This window comes from Mobula birostris, chromosome 32, assembly GCF_030028105.1.
Source record: "Mobula birostris isolate sMobBir1 chromosome 32, sMobBir1.hap1, whole genome shotgun sequence".
NCBI classification, from domain to species: domain Eukaryota; kingdom Metazoa; phylum Chordata; class Chondrichthyes; order Myliobatiformes; family Myliobatidae; genus Mobula; species Mobula birostris.
In genome coordinates this window covers 6,755,175-6,777,219 of record NC_092401.1, presented here as the reverse complement: position 1 = coordinate 6,777,219, position 22,045 = coordinate 6,755,175, and the positions used below count along the sequence as shown (strand labels likewise).

Here is a 22,045-nt window from a genome sequence, read left to right as displayed (position 1 = left end):
TTCCCTGCTCTGTAGGCACTAAGGTTACACACCAGTGGAACCGGCGATAAAAGCAAAGCTGATGGCAAACATCTATCAATGCTTCTTATGTTACCTTGTTCACTGCTGCTTCCTTTGTACTTGACAATGTTATCATGGTAGAGTGTTTTCAGAATCTCGATCTCTCGGGTCCAGCTTGTACGGAGTTCTTCGCTGCAATCTGACTTCAGTGATTTCACCGCCACCACTTCCCCTGTGCCATCATTAAATGGGTCATAGATGTACAGACCCACCTTGCCAAAATGGCCCTGAAATGGTCAATAATTTATATCACGATGTTTCCTTGTCATCCTCCGCACCATCACTCCCCAGCACCAGTCACTTTCTACTGTTGGAACTGCCCATTCTTCCTGAGAGCTGAAAGGCCTACTGTCAAGGTATTAGTTTAAAGGAGGAGTGGGTTGTCAGTCGAGGTCACCAACACTCACAAACCCAGGGATGCACAAAGAGTAACACTGCAGCAGCCCTTACTGATGATCAGGGGTACAAATCTGTAACCACTCAAGCTCAGAGGCTGAAGCCAACAGAAGTTCCCTTAACATAACCACAACTTTGACCATATTGAGACAGGACACTTACAAAAGGCTCTGCATTGTCTGCTCAGATAATGGGGGGTAACCAGTTCTCAGCTGTTCAGCATCAATTTAGAACACGGGGGGGGGGGGGCGGTGATCATCATCATTCCAAACTTATCGCTGCTGTTTTGAACAGACTCCATTCCAACTGTCTCCTTATGAAGTCCTCACCCTGAGGGGCATCAGCACGGAACAAAAATATGATCCTCAGGACAAAGATGAAACCAAGTCACCTTATTGAGAGGAGGATCCAAGAGATTTCTGAATTCACTCTCATCAACACTACACTAAATGCTATCACTGGGTATGACCCCATTTCCTGCATCGGTATTCCCCTTTCAACAAATGCAAACTTCACATATAAGCAGAGTCTGCGCAGACGTTGCACTGAAACAAGGGGACTGATTCCAGAACCACTCTGTTCAGTGAGTAGATATTGCATAATGGATCTAATCACACAAATACTCAATAGTTGAACCTCGGCACAGGAGTTTAACAGGCATCCTCAGGCAATCCAACAGTGAGGATAAAGGTGCAAAGAACCTCACCTCTCCAAGATCCCGGACTTTCTTCAAGTAGCGTTTCTGGAAGACAGTGGGGTCGGAGACTGTAGGCACAGAGTTTTCACATGAAATATCTGGATCTAGGACAAAACAGGTCACAGAAGGTTAGAACTTGACAGCAGCAAGGCTGTGGGTGGTCCAGGAGTAAAACATACCTCAGTTCACCTTTCCAACACTTCACACTCTCCTCCCCCTTCAATACACAAAATCCCAAGATTTGAAGTTGCCCAGTATGAGTAGCAGTAGTACAGAGCTTGACCTAAACCTCAATAGACTCCTTTCAAATTCATTCCCTCAAATCTTTACTGCAGTCCACAGTTCACTATGCATTGTCCAGGAAATGGATACAGAACACAGATAGAACAGTACGGCACAGTACAGGCCCTTCAGCCCACTGTTGCTTTGACCTTTAAACCTACTCCAAGATCAATCTAACCCTTCACTCTCACATAAACCTCCATTTCTTACGTCCTTGTGCCTATATCAGTCTCTAAAATGTCTCTATTGTATTCTCATTTTTTTATCTTGTTATTTCATGCTCATTATTTATTGCTATTTTTATACATGTATTTGCACAGTGTGTTGTCCATTGATCCTGTTTAGTTACTGTTCTATAGATTTGCTAAGTATACTTGCAGAAGAAGAATCTCAGGGTTGTACGTGGTGACATGTATGTACTTTGATAATAAAATTTACTTTGACTTTGTATCAGCTTCTACTACCATCTCCAGCAATACCTTCCACATACTTACCACTCCATGCTAAAAACAAACTACCTCAGATATCCCCTTATACTTTCCTCCAATCACCTTAAAATTATGCCTCTTGTATTAGCCACTTCTGCCCTGGGAAAAAGTCACTGCCTTTCCACTCTATCCACATCTCTTATCATCTTGTACACCTCTAATAAGCATCAAGTATCAACTATCACATAGTTAACTCCCAAAAAGTGTGTCAACCAAACAGGAGCCACTCTTGATTCCTAATCTTTTTTAATCCCAACTTTAAGGAGTCACTGTTCATTCAAGTAACTAATATCTAACCAGTGACAACACTGTGGTCCTTTACAATGGCAGCATTTTGTTTTTTTTTTACAAATTCCAAAAAGTCCCCTTCAAAGGACTTCATTGTGAAGAAGTTCTTGGAATAAATCCTGTATTTTCTGTGCCTGGCTGGTTTTGGAGGAGGAACTGGAGAACTGATGAAGTTTACATCCTCTCATGAACAAATGCAGGAAAAGGCGGTGATCACCGAGCAACGGAACCCTCATACTGCTGGAATGAGCTGATCCCTTACTTTGTGATCAGGCGCTGCCCACTTCCCATCTACCACCAACAAAGGCTGACAGAGGAAGCAGGAGTCGGAGAGAGTACGTACTTTGTTGTTGCAACAGTGTGAGCTCCCGCAGTATTGTCCTGAATGATGGCCGCTGGTTTGGCTCATAGCTGTGACACAGGCTGTTCAGGTCTGCAAGTTCTTTACAGGATGGTTCCGGAAGATTTCCCTTCATCTCATAAAACCTCTCTTTCTGTAATAGGATTGAAAAAAGACATTACACACAATCTGATACAATGTTCGCAGCAGCTCAGTGCGCCCCACAGTCATCGCTGGCGCAGAAAGCTGCGACTTCAAACTCCATGCCTGACTCGAAAACAAAAATGTACACTGGTGCTCCCAGGCAGAACTGAAGGGATGCAGCCCTGTCAGAAATTCAGGTCTTTTTCTACTGAATACTAAAGCAAGTACCCGAAAAAGGACAACAATATAATGAAGGATCCCACCCTCTTAGCTCAGATTGTTTGTCCCACTTCCATCATGGAAGAGGCTGTGCAGCATTCATGGCATGACCACTAGACTCTAAAACAGTTACTTCCCCCAAGCCATCAGGCTGATCAACACCTCCACCCATTAACCCCCAGCACCACTACATCCACATCAGACACTGCTCTCCACAGTCCCTCAGCACACTTCATACCCCCCATGCACTGCCACTTTATGCTTACACACACCTCATACCTACACTGACACTGTCCTTTTGTTTTTTTTAAATAATCCCTACTGATACCTAGAAGAGTTTCTCTTGCCAAGTATCACTTATGTTCAGACACTCCTGCATAAAATCAGCCGATCCTTATAAGGTAATTTTATATACAGTTGCAAGAAAAGGTTTGTGAACCTTTTGCAATTACCTGGTTTTCTGCATTAATTACTTATAAAACATGTTCTGATCTCCATCTAAGTCACAATAATAGACAATCACAATCTGCCTAAACTAATAACACATAAACAATTGTACTTTTCATCAATACTGAGTGCACCATTTAAACGATCACAGTCTAGGTTCAAAAAAGTATGTGAACCCCTGGGGTAATGCCTTCTATAAAAACTACTTGGAGTCGGGTATTCTAATCAATGAGATGAGATTGGAGGTGTGGGTTGTAGAGGTGCCCTGCTCTATTAAAAAAACACACAAAGTCAGATTACTGACACAGCCTGCTCTTCTCAAGAAAGATCTGTTTATGTGCACCACACCACGATCAAAACAACTTTTAGAAGAGTAATTGTAGAGGTGCATAAAGCTGGAAAAGGCTACAAAAGCATTTCTAAAGACCTGAGTGTTCATCAGTCCACAGTAAGAGAAATTGTCTACAAATGTAGAAAACTGTTGCTACTCTCCTTGGGAGTGGGTGTCCTGCAAAGATCACACCAACAGCCCAATATGCAATGCTGAAGCAGGTGAAAAAGAACTCGAGGGTAACATCTGAAGGTCTGCAGAAATCTCTAAAACTTGCTAAAGTCTCTATTCTTGTGTCCACTATAAGGTACACATTGAACAACAAAGGTGCTCATGGAAGGACACCATGGAGGAAACCACTGGTCTCCAAAAAAGCATCGCTGCACGTCTCAAGTTTGCAAAAGACCACCTGGATGTTCTACAGCGCTTCTGGGATAATGTTCTGTGGACAGATGAGACAAAATTTGAACTTTTTGACAGAAATGGACACCGCTATGCTCAGAGGAAAAAGGGCACTGCCAACCAACACTAAAATTTTATCCCTAACTGTGAAGCATGGTGGAAGGAGCATCATGGTTTGGGGCTGCTTTGCTGTCTTAGGGCCTGGACAGCTTGCAACTGTTGAGGGAACAATTAATGAAAAATTGTTATCAAGACATTTTACAGGAGAATGTCAGGGTAGCGGTCCATCACTTGAAGCTTAAGAGAAACTGGATGATGCAACGAGACAATGATCTAAAACACAAGAGTACTTCAAAAACAAAATGATTTAAAAAGATGAAAAGTATTGTTTTGGAATGGCCAAGTCAGAGTTCAGACAACAAACTTGAGATGCTGTGGCATGACCTGAAAAGGGCTGTTCATGCAAGGTATCCCGGAAATATTGATGAACGGAAATGGTTTTGTATGGAGGAATGGTCTAAAATTCCTTCTTGCGTTGTACAAGTCTGATCACAGGAAACATTTGGTGGAGGTTATTGCTGCTAAAAGGAGGTTCACCTACTTTTTCCAGCCTGTATTGTGAATGATTAAACAATGTGTTCAATGAAGATATGTAAAGTACAATTTAGTTTAGACAGATTGTGACTGTTTATTATTGTGATTTAGATAAAGATCAGAACACATTTTATGACTAATTAATGCAGACAACCAGGTAATTGCAAAGAGTTCAAAGCTTTTTCTTGCAACTGGATATACTTACTGTAATTCAATGTTTTTCTATATTATCATCTATTCCATTGTACTGTTGCAGCAAAATTAACAAATTTCATGACGTATGCCGGTGATATTAAACCTGATTCGCCAGCTGGTGGTGTAGTGGCATCAGCACCGGACTTCGGAGCGAAGGCTCCTGAGTTCGAATCCAGCCGGCTCCCTTGCACGCTTTCCATCCGTGCTGGGTTGAGCGTCGAGCTAGCGACTCGGCCTCGTAAAATTAAGAAAGCCTGCTTAAAAAACGCCGTCATGACGGCGTTCCGATGACTCCACTCAGAGTTAAGGGCTTTCTTCTTCATTAAACCTGATTGTGATTCTGAATAACTTTCCAATTTGTCACTTGGAGACAGGAGAGGAAAATAAAATAATTTGAAACAGTGATGTAACAATGTACATGTGGAGAGAGAAGAAGCAAGGTCATGTACTTCATAGAAATATAGAAAACTTACGGCACAATACAGGCCTTTCGGCCCACAAAGTTGTGCCGAACATGTCCCTACCTTAGAAATTACTAGGCTTACCCATAGCCCTCTATTTTTCTAAGCTCCATGTACCTATCAAAAAGTCTCTTAAAAGACCCTATCGTATCCACCTCCACCACTGTTGCCGGCAGCCCATTCCAAGCACTCACCACTCTCTGAGTAAAAAACTTACCCCTGGCATCACCTCTGTACCTACTTCCCAGCACCTTAAACCTGTGTCCTCTTGTGGCAACCATTTCAGCCCTGGGGAAAAAAGCCTCTGACTATCCACACGATCAATGCCTCTCATCATCTTATACACCTCTATCAGGTCACCTCTCATCCTCTGGCACTCCAAGGAGAAAAGGCCGAGTTCACTCAAAATGTTTTCATAAGGCATGCTCCCCAATCCAAGCAACATCCTTGCAAATCTCCTCTGCACACTTCCTATGGTTTCCACATCCTTCCCGTAGTGAGGCAACCAGAACTGAGCACAGTACTCCAAGTGGGGTCTGATCTGTGTCCTATATAGCTGAAACACTACCTCTCGGCTCTTAAACTCAATCTGACGATTAATGAAGGCCAATGCACCGTATGCCTTCTCAACCACAATGAGCATCCTATGGACTCGGACCCCAAGTTCCTTCTGATCCTCCACAGCCAAGAGTCTTACCATTAATACTATATTCTGCCATCATATTTGACCTACGAAAATGAACCACCTCACGCTTATGTGGATTGAACTCCATCTGCCACTTCTCAGCTCAGTTTTGCATCCTATCAATGTCCTGCTGTAACATCTGACAGCCCTCCACACTATCCACAACACCCCCAACCTTTGTGTCATCAGCAAACTTATTAACCCATCCCTCCACTTCCTCATCCAGGTCATTTATAAAAACCACGAAGAGTAAGGGTCCCAGAATAGATCCCTGAGGCACACCACTGGTCACCGACCTTCATGCAGAATATGTCCCGTCTACAACCATTCTTTGCTTTCTGTGGGTAAGCCAGTTCTAGATCCACAAAGCAATGTCCCCTTGGATCCCATGCCTCCTTACTTTCTCAATAGGCCTTGCATGGGGTATCTTATCAAATGCCTTGCTGAAATCCATATACACTACATCTACTGCTCTTCCTTCATCAATGTGTTTTAAAACAGATAAAGTGATGTTCTTCTAGTTTACATTGGGTCTTTTTGGAGCAGTGGAGGAAGCTGAAGACAGAAATCAGAGTGAGAATGAGATGGAGAATTAACCTAACTGTTGAACTGGAGCTCAGGCCGCTCTGTCAGCCTGAACAGATGTGTTCTTCAAATCATCCTTTAGTTGGGTTCTCCATTGTGGAGAGACAAATCTTAGCAAAAAGTGCAAAACACCAAACCGGAGGAAGTGCAAGAGAATGGCTGTTTTCCCTGAAAGAACTGTTCAGGTCCCTGAATGATGGAAAGAGAGAAAAGGGCCAAGTATTGCATCTTCGGTGGTTGCATGGGAAAATAAGGAGATTATTCAATGGCAATAGAAAAGATAATCTGAGACTTGTAATGAGACCTAGAATGCTCTGAAGAGCAGAAGATATATCTGGTAGTCAAAATCCAATGGAGGGACAGGAAGTAAGAAAGATCTGTTGGATGTGAAGCCCAATAAGGTGGAAGGGGAACCCTATCCTTGTTCTGGATGGGAAGGAGGAAGTGAGAGAAGAAAAAGACCAGACACATTTGACAGCCCAATGATAAAGTAATGTAAGTATCAGACATTCTTAAAGATACCTGTTTCCAGTCCACAAGGGTGGCCTTGAGCTTCCTGTTTCTTGTCACTTTAATTCCTTATCCCATTCTCAATGTAACCTGCGTCTTCATCCTCTTAATGCTCCACTGATGTCTAAGGCAAACTCTAGGAAAGAATATTCATTTCTTGTCCTACTAGGTTACGGCCATGGGAATTAATACTGAATTTAATAATTTCAGGTATTTTCTCCCAAGGAATGTAGTTGTATCCTTCTACTTAAATTTATTTTATAATTTTGTCACTAACTGTTGATTTTAAGGTAGTCAGTATCTTGACAAGACAGTGATTACTTTAAAGTCTGGATGTCATCACAGACATTCCTTCTGTTTTTAAAAATCAGTGTGCAATCACAGACAACAACAAAGTGAACATTCTCTAACATAACTAGCTCTGTTCTGACTTTACCTGTTGAATTACAGAAGAGAGGCAAAGGTTTTTAAGCACAATATTCCTCAATCCTAAACCCAATCAACCCTAGTCCTCAAAGTTAACATGGTCTGGGTTGGGAAATCCACGGTTAATGGCTGGGACAAGGTTGTCAGGCAGCCCTCCAAACCAGACAGTGGTATGTAGCAGACCAACAGGGAACTCAAACAAAACAGGAGAAAATAAAGTTTGAACTCAAACATGCCAGCTGCATCTTGCTAAGCAAACTGACCTCAAAGATATTTAAACAGGAACTAATAAGTTCCACCTTGGTCAACAGAGTTCTTGATGGAACTAAGAACTTCACATTTTGGGGAAACTAGTTTAACCTGAAAAATCTCTCCCCAGAATGTTTTCAAGACTAGGAGTGTGGGAAAACTCAAAACTCTACACCAGGTCTAACAGGTTTGAGTTAGACATACAGACCAAGGAAGGTGGACACAGTCAGCTTGCAAGTCAGCCATGATATGATGAATTATGAAAGTAATTAGTGTAGAGTGGTGACATTCAATTTGTTCACAACTGGGACCACAGGCAGCTCACCTTTGTAGACAAGGCCAGAAATGAAATCTATCAGTTCTTCTTGTTTCTCCTCTCTCCTACAATGTATAGCACTCAAACACTCAGCCTTGGTATTGATTGACTAATGCTGGCTTTCTAATCTTGGCAGCATTCCTCAAATGCTCCCCAGTTCATTCTCTCCACCTCACCAGAAAGTGGTGACTTCCTCACACTGAAGACCATCAGCCCATGAGCCCTGTGCCTGTCGTCTGATGCAGATGTCCAGCTTTGCCCTTACGAACTTTTCCTTATAACTCGGTGGGGCGGGAGGGTGGGGGGAGAGAATACTCTTCACTTGTAATTGCCTTCCAGAAATTTCTATGGAATCTGCTTCCACCACCCTTCCTGGTGGCATGACAAATGAGGTGAAGAATTTTCCCTCTCATTCTTTTCCCCAAAAATATTAAATCCACATCTTTGGGTTACACAGACACAGTGGCATGCAAAAGTTTGGGCACCCCGGTCAAACTTTCTGTTACTGTGAATAGCTAAGCGAGTAAAAGATGACCTGATTTCCAAAAGGCATGAAGTTAAAGATGACACGTTTCTTTAATATTTTAAGCAAGATTACTTTTTTTATTTCCATCTTTTACAGTTTCAAAATAACAAAACAGGAAAAGGGCCTAAAGCAAAAGTTTGTGCACCCTGCACGGTCAGTACTTAGTAACACCCACTTTGACAAGTATCACAGCTTGTAAATGCTTTCTGTAGCCAGCTAAGAGTCTTTCAATACTTGTTTGGGGGATTTTCACCTATTCTTCCTTGCAAAAGGCTTCTAGTTCTGTAAGATTCTTGGGCCGTCTTGCATGCACTGCTCTTTTGAGGTCTATCCACAGATTTTCGATGATGTTTAGGTCGGGGGACTGTGAGGGCCATGGCAAAACCTTCAGCTTGCGCCTCTTGAGGTAGTCCATTGTGGATTTTAAGGTGTGTTTAGGATCATTATCCTGTTGTAGAAGTCACCCTCTTTTCATCTTCAGCTTTTTTTTTAACAGACGGTGTGATGTTTGCTTTCAGAATTTGCTGGTATTTAATTGAATTCATTCTTCCCTCTACCAGTGAAATGTTCCCTGTGCCACTGGCTGCAACACAAGCCCAAAACATGATCGATCCACCCCTATGCTTAACAGTTGGAGAGGGGTTCTTTTCATGAAATTCTGCACCCTTTTTTCTCCAAACATACCTTTGCTCATTGTGGCCAAAAAGTTCTATTTTAACTTCATCAGTCCACAGGACTTGTTTCCAAAATCCATCAGGCTTGTTTAGATGTTCCTTTGTAAACTTCTGACGCTGAATTTTGTGGTGAGGACGCAGGAAAGGTTTTCTTCTGATGACTCTTCCATGAAGGTCAGATTTATGCAGGTGTCACTGCACAGTAGAACAGTGCACCACCACTCCAGAGTCTGCTAAATCTTCCTGAAGGTCTTTTGCAGTTAAAAAGGAGTTTTGATTTGCCTTTCTAGCAATCCTATGATCAGTTCTCTCAGAAAGTTTTCTTGGTCTTCCAGACCTCAACTTGACCTCCACCGTTCCTGTTAACTGCCATTTCTTAATTACATTACGAACTGAGGAAACGGCTACCTGAAAATGGTTTGCTATCTTCTTATAGCCTTCTCCTGCTTTGTGGGCATCATTTATTTTAATTTTCAGAGTGCTAGGCAGCTGCTTAGAGGAGCCCATGGCTGCTGATGGTTGGGACAAGGTTTCAGCAGTGAGGGTATTTATAAAACTTTGTAATTTTCATCACCTGGCCTTTCCTAATGATGATTGTGAACAAGCTATTTAAAGTCTGAGACCTTGGTAAAAGTTATCTGAGAGCTCAAATCTCTTGGGGTGTCCAAACTTTTGAATGGTGCTCCTTTCCTTTTTTCCACTCTAAAAAATTGTACAAAACAAAAATAATACACTAATCTTGCTTAAAATGTTGAAAAAGAATATTTTGTCTTTAACTTTATGACTTTTGGAGATCAGTTCATCTTCTACTCACTTAACTATTCACAGTAACAGAAATTTTGACCTGGGTGCCCAAACGTACGTGTGTGCGTGTGGCCAACATGCCATCCAGTTTGAATTGTCCAAATTCAAAAGGGCCCAGCTACATCTGATTCCGTCACTTCAGCTTCTATTTACATTACTGTGCCCTGAGCACATTAAAGAAAGCAACTAAGTGAAATGAAAAACTGTCTTCTCATTCAGCATTAACACCCAACTCTTGTTCCCTACTCCGAAAGCCTACCCCTTCATACCCAGTGTTATTGGTCCCCTAGTTTGGGCACAGAACAGGTTAAGATTGGCCTTAATTGCGCTGTTTTGATGAGTTATTACTCATTTTTTGCTTCCAGTCAATTTTAATCAATAACAGGCTGGCATGATATCTTAGCGGTTAGTGTAACTCTTTACAGCACCAGCGATCACAAGTTCAGGATGCAATGCTCACTGCTGTAAGAAATTTGTATGCTCATCCTGTAACCTCACGAGTTTCCTCTGAGAGCTCCAGTTTCCTTCCAATTCCAAGTAAACAGCAGAGGTTATGGTTAGTAAGCTGTGAAAATGTTATATTGCGTTGGAAGCATGGTGACACATATGGCTTTCCCCCAGCACACCTGGACTTGTTAGTTGTTGACGCAAGTCACACATCTCACTGTATGCGTCTGCGTACATAAAGGTAATCTTATAATCTTTTGCAGGTCAGCCCTATCACTACCCTCCATGCCCCATCCCACATTAATATTGCAGTTTACCTCTGAAAGAGTTCGCTCCTTCAGCGGAACCTCCCCACTGCAACAGATCTCCAGCACTGTTGTTCCAAAACTCCATTTGTCGGCACCCAGGCTTAACTTGTTAACGTTCTGGACACATTCTGGGGCAATCCAAGGTATTCGCTCCACCCGCTCTAGAAAATCAAGGATGAGCACAAATTATGGATTTCTCCAAACAGTAAGAATCCTTTGTTGCTTAATCCAAACAATATAAAGAATAGGCAAGGGGAGTGCATGGAAATGGAAGCGAGCAAGCAGTGTACCCTCACTGTGTTTGTGAGCTTCCCATCTACCTGGCTACACCACTTGGATACTTAACACTTACAGTATAAAATTCCTTCAGTGCAACAAAACGTTCTAACACGGCTCACAAGGGAGTGATCAAATAAAACTTGACACCAAACCACAGAGAAAGATATCAGGGTCAAGGGGATTGATTAACTAATGTTAAAGTCTGCCTCCAAAGTGGCACAAAAAGGCAGAGAGAGCAAGGATTTAAATGGAAGGGATTTGAAAATAGTCAGATTTTAAAAGGACAAACAACAGGAATTCTGCAGATGCTGGAAATTCAAGCAACACACATCAAAGTTACTGGTGAACGCAGCAGGCCAGGCAGCATCTCTAGGAAGAGGTACAGTCGACATTTCGGGCCGAGACCCTTTGTCAGGACTAACTGAAGGAAGAGTGAGTAAGAGATTTGAAAGTGGGAGGGGGAGGGGGAGATCCAAAATGATAGGAGAAGACAGGAGGGGGAGGGATGGAGCCAAGAGCTGGACAGGTGATAGGCAAAAGAGATACGAGAGGATCATGGGACAGGAGGTCCGGGAAGACAAAGGGGGGGGGGGACCCAGAGGATGGGCAAGAGGTATATTCAGAGGGACAGAGGGAGAAAAAGGAGAGTGAGAGAAAGAATGTGTGTATAAAAATAAATAACGGATGGGGTACGAGGGGGAAGTGGGGCATTAGCGGAAGTTAGAGAAGTCAATGTTCATGCCATCAGGTTGGAGGCTACCCAGACAGAATATAAGGTGTTGTTCTTCCAACCTGAGTGTGGCTTCATCTTTACAGTAGAGGAGGCCGTGGATAGACATGTCAGAATGGGAATGGGATGTGGAATTAAAATGTGTGGCCATTGGGAGATCCTTTCTCTGGCGGACAGAGCGTAGGTGTTCAGCAAAGCGGTCTCCCAGTCTGCGTCAGGTCTCGCTAATATATAAAAGGCCACATCGGGAGCAGCGGACGCAGTACATCACCCCAGCCGACTCACAGGTGAAGTGTTGCCTCACCTGGAAGGACTGTTTGGGGCCCTGAATGGTGGTAAGGAGGAAGTGTAAGGGCATGTGTAGCACTTGTTCCGTTTACACGGATAAGTGCCAGGAGGGAGATCAGTGGGGAGGGATGGGGGGCATGAATGGACAACGGAGTCGCGTAGGGAGCGATCCCTGCGGAAAGCAGAGGGGGGGGAGGGAAAGATGCGCTTAGTGGTGGGATCCCGTTGGAGGTGGCAGAAGTTACGGAGAATAATATGTTGGACCCGGAGGCTGGTGGGGTGGTAGGTGAGGACCAGAGGAACCCTATTGCTAGTGTGGTGGTGGGAGGATGGAGTGAGAGCAGATGTACGTGAAATGGGGGAGATGCGTTTAAGAGCAGAGTTGATAGTGGAGGAAGGGAAGCCCCTTTCTTTAAAAAAAGGACATCTCCCTTGTCCTAGAATGAAAAGCCTCATCCTGAGAGCAGATGCGGCAGAGATGGAGGAATTGCGAGAAGGGAATGGCGTCTTTGCAAGAGACTGGGTGAGAAGAGGAATAGTCCAGATAGCTGTGAGAGTCAGTAGGCTTATAGTAGACAACAGTGGATAAGCTGTCTCCAGAGACAGAGACAGAAAGATCTAGAAAGGGGAGGGAGGTGCCGGAAATGGACCAGGTAAACTTGAGGGCAGGGTGAAAGTTGGAGGCAAAGTTAATAAAGTCAACGAGATCTGCATGCGTGCAGGAAGCAGTGCCAATGCAGTCATCGATGTAGCGAAGGAAAAGTGGGGGACAGATACCAGAATAGGCACGGAACATAGATTGTTCCACAAACCCAACAAAAAGGCAGGCATAGCTAGGACCCATACGGGTGCCCAATAGCTACACCTTTAGTTTGGAGGAAGTGGGAGGAGCCAAAGGAGAAATTATTAAGAGTAAGGACTAATTCCGCTAGACGGAGCAGAGTGGTGGTAGCGGAGAACTGATTAGGTCTGGAATCCAAAAAGAAGCGTAGAGCTTTGAGACTTTCCTGATGGGGGATGGAAGTATATAGGGACTGGACATCCATGGTGAAAATAAAGCGGTGGGGGCCAGGGAACTTAAAATCATCGAAAAGTTTAAGAGCGTGAGAAGTGTCACGAACATAGGTAGGAAGGGATTGAACAAGGGGGGATAAAACCGTGTCGAGGTATGCAGAAACGAGTTCGGTGGGGCAGGAGCAAGCTGAGACAATAGCTCAGCCAGGACAGGCAGGTTTGTGGATCTTGGGTAGGAGGTAGAAACGGGAAGTGCGAGGTGTGGGAACTATAAGGTTGGTAGCAGTGGATGGGAGATTTTAAAAGGACATTGTTCAAACATGAGGCTGAAAGGAAATAGCAAGCTTCTCTGTGCCAAGTTATTATGTTTCCTGTACGGGACTCAGCAGTAGTGGAGGTGGGTGGAAAGGTCTAGGTTATAGTAAGTAGGGAGAAGGCATAGTCACCGCAAGCCATAACATTCACAGTAAGTTACAGGTGGCATTTGTTCATATTCACCTGACTGCAATCCCCTGTTTCAAGGCCAGTGGTGATCAGGAATACCATACATCAGTTATGGGCCAAAGCCAACACTTCAGCTGGGAAATCTCAGAGTATAATACAAAGAAGTACGCCAGACATTTTCTCATTCATGGGATGTGGGTATTTTCCATTTCTAATTGCAGATAAACATGTGACATCAGAACAGCGAGCCGCTAGACTCCAGTCTCATTGTTGCAGAAGAAATCTCTCTCCCCCTTGCTGGTGAGGAAGAGCCTGTCTGAGATAGCGAAGTGCTGGGTTATGGACTGTAGTTTTGATGGACTCTAGATCAAGGTCTCTTTGGGGGCTTTCGCTATTGCTTGCATGGAGGAGCGTGTGTGGGTGCGTCTGCTGGCGCAAGTGGGGGGAGTGGGAGGATATATGCTCCTGCTGTTGCTTGTGCGATAGAAGGAGGGAGGGGTGGCTTTGGGGTTCTGATGTTTCTATCATTCACTCTTTAGGGTTTCTTGTTTCGCGGGTACCTCAGGTTGAATACTGTATACATTCTCTGATATTAAATTGATGAGAGATCAATGACCACCATGCTAAGTGTAGACCATGGACTGACCTCCTCGAGAAAGCACCGTGATGCTGATGCCTGGATCGCTGACTTTGATAAAGGGGCTACTGCCCTCCTCCAGCCCTTTCCTTGCAACAAGGACATTCTTGCAGCAAATATTACCGTGCACCATGTTTTTGTCCTCCTGAAGGTTTTAAAAGACATAAGAAATATCACTGGTTAGGAGTTTGGCACGCAGACTACTGCCTCAGAACAACAACAGCATTTTATGAGAAAATAGAAAAAAAACTTTCTGCCATCCTGGCCTTGATGCTGATGTGTCACTTCATGCACAAACACAGGAAACTGAATACTGATAGAGGCAGCAGCACAATCTGATCCTGAAGCCTGACCTTGCACTCTCCCATTGTCTACTCAAAAGCAGTTTCATTTGAAATCTTTTTCCATCTCAAACCTGGGAATGGAGACTAATCCCGGAAGCTAAATGCCACAGAATCAAAAATATTAATTCCGTTTACCAGGACTGATCCAGAAAATTAAGCCCCATGGAATCCATGGAGACTTCCTAGATCATGGCTTGATCATGAAAGACAGGGTAAGGGTGAAGAGTTGTTTTGCTGGCTGGAGGCCTGTGACCCATGGTATTCTGCAGGGATCAGAGCTGGGACTTTTCTTGTTTGTGATATGTAAATGATTTGGGTAACAATGCAGGTGGACTGATTATCAAGTTTGCAAATGGCACAAAAAAATGGCAGAATTATGGATAGTGAAGAAGGTTGTCAAAGATACAGCAGGATTTAGACTAGATGAAAACGTGCAGAGAACTGGCAGATGAGTTTATTCTGGACTAGTGCAAGGTGTCACACTTTGGGAGGTCAAATGCCAGAGGACAGTATACAGCAAACGGTAGGACCCTGAAGAACACTGATGGACAGAGGGTATTGGGGTACAAGTCATAATTTCCCTGAAGAGATAATACAAGTAGATGACATACTCTAAACTTGCCTTTATCATTTAGGGAATTGAGTGTAAAAGTCAGGAAGTCTTCTACATACCGTAAAAGACTTATAGCTGTATGAAACTAAGGCTAAGCCACATTTGCAGTACTGTGTGCAGTTCTGGTTGTGGCATTACAGGAAGGATTTGGAAACTTTGGAGAAGGTGCAGAAAAAGTTTACCAGATATCTCCTGGATTAGACAGTATTAGTTATAAGGAGAAGTTGGACAAACTTGGATCATTTTCTCCAGGTCCCTGGAGGTTGATTATGAACTGATAAAAATACAGCAAATCCAGACAGGCAGACCGCCAGAGTCTTTATCCCAGAGTGGAGATGTAAAACACTAGAGGGCAGGGATTTAAAGTGAGAGAGGAAAACTTTATTGGATATTTCTGAGGCTTTTCCTTTAAATACATGGGAAGTGGTAGGTGCCTCAAATGTGCTGCCAGAGGAGGTGGTGGAAACAGATATGATAGAAATATTTAACAGGCAGGTACATGAACAGGTTAGGGATGGACGGATATGGACCAAGTGGGATTAGTTTAAATTGATGGCTAACATAGACATTGTGGGGCAAAAGGCCTGTTCCTGTGTTGTACTGTTCGATGTTTGTTATGTTCTGCAGTATCTTTTGCACTTCTGCATTGAGGTATTGGAGGGAAGCAACCAAGCAATCTACAGGATATATTTACATGGGAATTTAACACACCACCCAGAAACATGAATGTTTCACTGAACACTCGGAGAAGCAGTAATGAGTTATTGTAACATTGTCAATGAAGCTCTGTGCAGTTCTACTGTTTGCTGCTGATTTTTAAAATCAGCACTTTGTGTAAATATCACTATTCTTACATAATCACTGGATCAAAATTCTGCATTTTCCTTCCTTTCACTATTTTGAGACTGTGGCAGTTGAAAGAAAATTTTAGTGACCAGAGATAGGCGCCAAAGGTTGTTTTCATCAATAAGGACAGAATTATTCAAACTTCCACCATTTTTAAAAAAAATTAAGTTGCAATGATTAGTTAAAGAAAGTGCAAACAAAGATTAGCTTTATTTGTCGCAAGTACATTGGAGGATGGTACTGAGATTCTGGATCTGTGGTTTATAGATTTATGGATTGTACTGTAGTTTACTTAGAAAATCTTTCAGTTTTATATTTTTATATTCTGTGTATTGCTCATCCTTTCTTGTTGCCATTTGTGCTATTTCTTTGTTTTTGCACTCGGAGGGGGTAGGGGGGTTGAGTTTTGATGTTCTTGTTGCTGCTTGTGTGATTTGTTTGTTTTTTTTTGCATGGGGATTTGGGGTTTGTTGTTTTTGCTGTTTGCGTGATTTATTTGGTTTTTTTTGCACGGGTGGTTTCGGGTTTGTTGTTTTCGTTGCTGTTGGCGCGATTTGTTTGTTTTTCTGAGCAGAGCTTTGATGTTCTTGTTGCTATTTGCAAGATTTGTTTTCTTGCGCATGGGGGAGTGATACTCTTTGCATGATGTTTTTTTGCACCTGGTGGAGGGGTTTGATGTTCCAGTTGCCGTTTGTGCAATTTGTTTTTGTTTTCACGTGTGGTTAGTGGGGGTATGCCTTCCTTTGAATGGCTTCCATGGCTTTCTTTGTTTCGTGGCTATCTGGAGAAGACGGACCTCAGTTGAATACTGCATACATACTCTGACAATAAATGTACCTTGTACCTTGGAAGTGAATGAATGACTAACATAACTGTGGTGGGAGCAACCCGGCAGTGCTGTCACATCTCCCATTGCCAACATAGCATGTCAACAACTTATTAACCCTAACTGTACATCATTCAAATGTGGGAGGAAACTCCAGCCTAAATAAAACCCATGTGGTCACAAGGAGAGCGTACAAACTCCTTACGAACAGCAAGAGGATTGAAACCCAATTGGCCATCACTAGTGCTGTAGATCGACGTGCCATGCCACAAAACAAGATACATTCAAATCTACTGAAAGAACTTCTCCGGGGAGTTAATTAAATACTGATGCATACCAGATAACTCAGTGCACTGGCAAGCTGCTGAATGACAGTCAGACTCCATCCTGGGCTCATTTTCCCTTTCTCTTTTCGCAAAATGACATCCAGTGGTCCGAATTCCACATATTCTTCCACAATTATATCTGCAACAGAGGACAATGGTTATCATCCCACACCAAGACATTGAGGCAGACTGGGAGAGTGAGACGGAGGGACGAAGCAAGAGTGTGCGATTAGAAAGGCACTGCTTGAGGTGACGCTCAACAGTACCAATGACCTCTGTGGTCTTTGTATTTACCTTGACCCTGTGTTCAACCAGGTAGAAAATCATTTGAAGTCCAGGTAATTCATTGGGACAAACAGTAAGTCAGGTCAAGAAGAATGTTTCTGTTAACAGTGTGGAAGAGGAGTCTTCATCCTGCAGCATTAACTCTGTTTTGCTTTCCACAGATGTTGCCTGACCTGTTAAGTGCTTCTTGTTTTTGTTTCAGAGATCAGCACCCATACATCACCCGGACAGTTCGGGATGCACAATGGGAGAGATTTGGGTTTAACCTTTACGTGACAAATAAAAGGCACACACAAGTACATAGAACATAGAAATCTACAGCCCATTACAGGCCCTTCAGCCCACAATGTTGTGCCGATAATGTAACCTACTCTAAAAACTGCCTAGAATTTCCCAAGCATATAGCCCTCTATTTTTCTAAGCTCCATGTACCTATCTAAGTGGCTCTTAAAAGACCCTATCGTATCCACTTCCACCAGCGCTGCCGGCAGTGCATTCCACGCACCCAACACTCTGCAAAAAACTTACCCCTGACATCCCCTCGATACCTATCCATCTTTTAGGAGAGGCTTCTGTTTTCTACTGGGTTTGAAATCTGTTCCGAGTATTTGGGAGAGGTTTAATGAAGCAAAGAATGTGGAAATAACGAAAAGGTGGGTGTGCAAAGACGACAGGAATTCTATCATCATAATTAATTAGGATACTGTTCTACTTCATAAACAAATCCAAACAAAGAAATACACAGAATAAGAAAAAGATGCAAATTACTTTCTGAGCCTCGCACACAGACTCCGTGAACAAAGGCCAAGTGAGCGTGAGAAATTTGACTCATCAGACTAGCAAGCTCGAAGAATGCCTGCAAAAAGAACAAATAAAAACTAAGTCAATCAATGCATCCCAAAAACCTTGTGTCAAAAGGCCAAGGTTGTTGGAACAAAAACCAGTGCACACGATCAAAGCCCCATAAAGTGTATAAAGTGGCCATTCAGCTTCATAACATCCAAACTTTCTTCCTCCAATATCGAATGGTTTTTTTCAGTTATAAAACTTTTATCTCTTCCAGCCTACAGCCTATTTAATCATCGAGCCATGGATCTGACTCAAATTAAAAATCAGATTAATTTTTTTTTCCACACCTGAAAACTAATGTTTGCCTTTTAGAATGCAAATTCTTTCCAGTCTTCTGGTCCCACAGTTTTATTTGTTAAATATGCTGATGGCACAGTAATGACTTATTTACCTTGTACATATCTGTGGCAAGGTTGCTTATTAAAGCTTCCTGGGGTAGTTTATTTTGTATTATAAAAATAGAGGTTCAATCTCATCCATGGAATTTTGGATGTAAGTATTTCAATTCCTTTTCTGAGAAGATATCCACATACCATCCTAATTACTCAGTACTCTTAAAAACCAACAGGAAGACAATCATCCCAATTGCTCTTGGGCTATCAACTTTACTTTCACATTCTTGGCTCTGAAGTGACTGCTTCAATGCTGCTTATCTTTGGGTGACCAGGAGACAGAGGGATTACAGCAGCAGCACTATTAATTTCTGAGGGAGATGGATGGTTCTGGCTCCCAACCTTCATTCAGTTGTTTGAACATTTTCCAGTAGAATGCTGTCCTATGGTGTTGTTTATACAAGACTCTCTCACAAGTACATTGATACTGGGAGTGAGTTTAAAATATGGGCAACTAAAGTTTGGAAAGTAGATAGGAGACTGGTTAGGAAGAACATTGGAACGAAACCTAGAGAATATTAAGAAATGGATGAGTTGCAGTTGAAAGGAGCGGGGGAGAAACAAGGCACTATTACAGGAGATAGAAACAGGTAGCTTTGGTGATGGTGATGGAGCAGGTGTGTGGTTGAGAACATACAGTAACACCAAGGTTACAAACAATTTGGCTCAGGATAACACAATTACAAAAATATTGGCCAAGGGAATAAGAGTATGATGGGACTCAAAGACAATGACTTCAGTCTTTCTCAGTTTTGTTCTTTTATTTCTCATGTCACAGATGGAAGCCATGAGACCCATCAAGTCTATGACATCTCTCACAGCTAATCACATTCCCCCACATATTTAATAATAACTTCATCTTTCTTACATGCTCTTCTCTCACTTCTGATTTTCCAACAGCCCACATCCAGGGAACTTACAGTTGCTAGGGTTGTGTGGCAGCCACACTGACAAACAATTTAGATGTTGCATATCCTGACTCAGTAAACAAAGGATGTTGATTGATTAAGCAGAATGAGAAAATTAAACAGTGGAATAGTCCAAAGAGCTGTTTAATGTAGAGCAAAGGCAGTGTATGCTGCTGTTGAAAGAAACCCTCTGCACTTGAGCGATCTCTCCCTCACTCTCTCTCTCTCTCCCCCTCTCTGAGTTGGGGAACTTGGACAAGTGATGCAGCAGAGTTATATCAGAACAGTGAGCTGCTGGTCCCTCTTGTTGCAGGAATGACATCTCTCTCTCCCTCACTAGTGAGAGGGTCAGCTTGTTTCAGATGTCGAAGAGTTGGGACGGACTGCAGTTTTTATTGGACACTAGATCAAGGTCTCTTGGGAGTTTTGCTATTGCTTACATGGTGGGTGGGTGGCGGGTTGATCTTTTACTGGAGTAAGTTGGGGGGAAAGTTGATGTTTGTGTGTGGTAGGGGGAGGGGCTTTGGAGTTCTAACGTTTTTCTGTCATTCATTCTTTGGTGTTTCTCTTCTGTTTCAGGCTGTATACTGTATACATTCTCTGATATTAAGATACAAAAAATGTATATATTATACAACATTGAGATTTGCTTGCTCACAGGTAGCCACAAATCAAGAAACCTGAAGGAACCCAATTAAAGAAAAAAAATTAAAATAAAATAAATTGAATTAAGTAAATTGAAATAAGTTGAATTAAAAATAAAAATTAAATTGGATCACTGAACCATTGAAAAATCATTAACACAAGTGGAAACTGATGACTCTTGAAATGAAAACCAGAGGGGTTGCCTCCAAGTGAGATGGGAGTCAAAGATTGATCCTTGGAAACTCTGAACTATAACAAAATAAATCATCACAATGATTCTCCAGCTATGATTCAATGAATGCAAATTAGCATTGCCAATCAAATGCAGTTAATATGCATAATTAACATGGAGGAAAATTAATATTTTGGTGTTAAATGCAGCAATTAATGTAATAAAACAACTATAAAAATCAAAATATTAATACTAAATTCAAATAGGAAACAGAAAAAGAAAGTGAGAGAGAAAATCAATATAAATAGAGAAAAAGAGAAAGAATTCAATTGTTTTGTAACAGGAAAATCAGTGCCTTATTGTTTAACATTTAATTAAAACAGTATTTTTCAGATCATTTGACAGAGAACAGAAGTAAGGAGGAACATGAATATTGTACTAGGTTCAAGAACATGACTAACAGGTTCAGCAATACAAGGAGTGTTGGAGAAGTCAATGCATAGAAGGTTTTCATAAAAAGCATGTAACAAAGAGAAGACTGTTTTCACCATTATTTGTCCTGTAATCAAATTCAATTCTGATGTTTATTGTATTATTGCAGTGCTGTGCTGGGGCTAGAAACAACCTCAAACAATTCAAGTTCTTCACCGAGGTAAATGGACTTGACGAGGGAAGTGAGAATGCCATCAAAGACTGGATTTCAAAGGAAGGTTGGACTCGATTCAAAAAGACAAAGGGGTTGAGTCTGAGATTTTGAAGTATGGACTGATTATGACAAAATGCAATACAGGGACAGGAGCTGTGGAAAGGGACTGAGAAATAATATTAACTGGGGAGAGAGAATACAATTATTACTGGGCCCAAGCAGGGTATCTAGATTGGAACCCCAGGTGATCATCTTACATTGTTAGATGTTAATATCCATAAAATGACTTCCACAAATTAATAGTACAACAGCGATTATACTTCAAAATATGTAGCCATTTGAGACATTCAAGTCTTCAGTCACTAGATATAAAAACAAGCTTTCTCCTTTGAATTACATGCAACATTGTTTAGCAGATTACTGATTCAGCTTAAGTGTCACCTACTCCTTCCCACTTTTCTCACCAGTGCAATGTCCCTGTGACTGGGGTCAAGCACTTTCAGCACCACACGGATATCCCTTGCTTCACTGTGCCTCACTCCACTGGAAGAATTCATATCTTCCTCATCTTCCTCCTCTTCACATCGGATACAAAACCTACCAGCGTAGATATTCATTCTGGTGCCTCGTCCCAAGTGGTGCTCCTGAAAGCCAAAATTAAACACTTATTGTTCAAAGTTAAATTATCAAAACACGTAGATGTCACCAAACGTTAACAGCTTGAGATTCATTTTCTTACATTCATTCACAACAAAATAAAGAAATACAACAGATTCAATGAAAGACTACACACCAAGACTGACAAAAATAATGTACAAAAGAAGACAAAACCTTGTAAAAGTGTGTAAATAAATAATGAGATTTCAAACATGATTTCATAGGCTGTAGATCCGTTCAGAGTTGGAGTGAGTGAAGTTAACTACACTG

At 42.2% G+C, this 22,045-nt stretch overlaps 1 protein-coding gene across 2 annotated transcripts in view; it reads right to left on the bottom strand.

The window, feature by feature from the left end:
• The window catches only part of tyk2 (tyrosine kinase 2), a 144,899-nt gene that overhangs the window by 19,376 nt on the left and 103,478 nt on the right, over positions 1-22,045 (bottom strand). For both annotated transcript variants that reach the window (XM_072248369.1, XM_072248368.1), the window contains 8 exons: positions 21,583-21,762; positions 18,275-18,362; positions 17,233-17,360; positions 14,276-14,411; positions 10,884-11,035; positions 2,555-2,705; positions 1,163-1,257; positions 95-287 (listed from right to left, as the gene is read on the bottom strand). In XM_072248369.1, coding sequence (XP_072104470.1) covers positions 95-287; positions 1,163-1,257; positions 2,555-2,705; positions 10,884-11,035; positions 14,276-14,411; positions 17,233-17,360; positions 18,275-18,362; positions 21,583-21,762 — 1,123 coding nt within the window. The remainder of the gene's footprint in view (positions 1-94; positions 288-1,162; positions 1,258-2,554; positions 2,706-10,883; positions 11,036-14,275; positions 14,412-17,232; positions 17,361-18,274; positions 18,363-21,582; positions 21,763-22,045) is intronic.